The sequence below is a fragment of the Electrona antarctica genome (genome assembly GCF_951216825.1).
Source record: "Electrona antarctica genome assembly, contig: scaffold_58, whole genome shotgun sequence".
In the NCBI taxonomy this organism is placed as follows: domain Eukaryota; kingdom Metazoa; phylum Chordata; class Actinopteri; order Myctophiformes; family Myctophidae; genus Electrona; species Electrona antarctica.
The window spans coordinates 698,038-700,537 of NW_027638206.1; the positions used below are offsets into that span (position 1 = coordinate 698,038).

General features: G+C 41.8%; 1 protein-coding gene across 1 annotated transcript in view; it reads left to right on the top strand.

Annotated features, from left to right (window-relative positions):
• The first annotated feature begins 277 nt into the window (after nucleotides 1-277).
• Nucleotides 278-2,500, top strand: part of LOC306918302 (SLIT-ROBO Rho GTPase-activating protein 1-like) — a 24,321-nt gene continuing 22,098 nt past the window's right edge. Inside the window, exons 1-2 of the mRNA XM_079531194.1 lie at nucleotides 278-335; nucleotides 1,220-1,297. Coding sequence (XP_079387320.1) covers nucleotides 296-335; nucleotides 1,220-1,297 — 118 coding nt within the window. The 5' untranslated portion in view covers nucleotides 278-295. The remainder of the gene's footprint in view (nucleotides 336-1,219; nucleotides 1,298-2,500) is intronic.

Consider the following 2,500-nt stretch of genomic DNA (forward strand, 5'->3'; position numbering starts at 1 on the left):
ATCCCATTGACCTCCCATTGACCTCATTACATGTAGAATCTCTTTTAATGTTTCTGCCCTTTACTGTCTAATGATGTGGACATGATGTGTTATAATCTGTGTAATGTCTGCATGCGACGTACTGTCTGTACATGTCTGATTGTCTGTATTGATGTACACGATGTGTGTTATAATCTGTGTAATGTACAGTGTGGTATAATCTGTGTAATGTACAGTGTGTTATAATCTGTGTAATGTACAGTGTGTTATAATCTGTGTAATGTACATACTGCAGGACTCAACTAAAGCCATACCTATGCTTGTGGAGAGTTGTATCCGCCACATAAACCTACACGGTGAGTTTCATATGTTTTATTGTCTTTATTAAATCACTAATCTGCTTACAGGAGAGTAGAGGCGATATCACAGTCTGTTCCATTGTCTGGTGCATTTATTACTGTATAATGGAAGTGGATTTATTTTATCATGTACATAAACACACACACACACACACACACACACACACACACACACACACACACACACAAACATACACACATACACACATACACACACACACACACACACACACACACACACACACACACACACACACACACACACACACACACACACACACACACACACATAAACCACTACCAGATTTGTGTTGTTAAAATGTTAAAATAAATATCCAAAATCTGTCACTTAAAAAAAAACATAATAGCAAGTTCACAACATGTTACAAGAGAGATGGTCTATTTTCAATTATACCACAGGTCGTTTCGAGGAAACAATCTGATTGGTTGAAACGGCCTTCTAGCCGTGGGTTAAACCAGCACCATTCACCACCTAATCAAAACAAAGAATTCAGCTGCTCTGTTCTCCCAGAGCGCTAGCAAACTGGGTGGCTAGGCTAGCTAGTTTCTTGGGACATTTGTGGTCGTAGTGACTACATCTGTCATTAAAAAAATATATTTTTTCAGCGATTTTCTTAGTTTTAACGGTAACTGTTGTATAATTGCAATATTACACTCAAGGGTGTGGTTTAACGTGATTATTGCCACTTCAGTGATGCTTGCGGAACTTGACTTCGTCTCGTTCCTGACCGCATCACTGTCGTGGCAATAATCACGTTAACCCACACCCTCTTGTGTAATATTGCTTAAATATCCGATTCATATAAAGTGCTCATCGTGGCCTAATGTGAGCAACACTGACCACGTCTCGTCTCCAACAGGTCTTCAGCATCAGGGCATCTTCCGGGTGTCGGGGTCACAGGTGGAGGTTAACGACATCAAGAACTCCTTTGAGAGGGGTAAGAGGTCACCTGAAGGTCATCTGGAGGTCGTTGTTGTGACTTCACAGACAGGAGTGTCAATATAACTCTATTTGAACGTCCTAATTTGGTACAGTGTATAAATGGAATAGAGCCCTAATTAGTATCATGGGTAACAACTGTGAAGGAAGAGTTCTTTCCAAAATGGCTGCCCATATACCCTACTGACACTCTGGACTGTGATGGCGTGACCTCTGACCTGCTAATTGACTGTAGCGTGACCTGCTAATTGACTGTAAAGTGACCTGGTAATTGACTGTAGCGTGACCTGGTAATTGACTCTAGTGTGACCTGGTAATTGACTGTAGCGTGACCTGGTAATTGACTGTAATGTGACCTGGTAATTGACTGTAACGTGACCTGGTAATTGACTGTAACGTGACCTGGTAATTGACTGTAATGTGACCTGGTAATTGACTGTAACGTGACCTGGTAATTGACTGTAGCGTGACCTGGTAATTGACTGTAACGTGACCTGGTAATTGACTGTAGTCTGACCTGGTAATTGACTGTAATGTGACCTGGTAATTGACTGTAACGTGACCTGGTAATTGACTGTAACGTGACCTGGTAATTGTAACGTGAGCTGGTAATTGCCTGTAACGTGACCTGGTAATTGTAACGTGACATGGTAATTGACTGTAAGGTGACCTGGTAATTGACTGTAAGGTGACCTGGTAATTGACTGTAAGGTGACCTGGTAATTGACTGTAAGGTGACCTGGTAATTGACTGTAACGTGACCTGGTAATTGACTGTAAGGTGACCTGGTAATTGACTGTAACGTGACCTGGTAATTGACTGTAAGGTGACCTGGTAATTGACTGTAACGTGACCTGGTAATTGACTGTAAGGTGACCTGGTAATTGACTGTAACGTGACCTGGTAATTGACTGTAGTCTGACCTGGTAATTGACTGTAATGTGACCTGGTAATTGACTGTAACGTGACCTGGTAATTGACTGTAACGTGACCTGGTAATTGACTGTAACGTGACCTGGTAATTGTAACGTGAGCTGGTAATTGCCTGTAACGTGACCTGGTAATTGTAACGTGACATGGTAATTGACTGTAACGTGAGCTGGTAATTGACTGTACCGTGACCTGGTCATTGACTGTAAGGTGACCTGGTAATTGACTCTAGTGTGACCTGGTAATTGACTGTACGGTGACCTGGTAATTG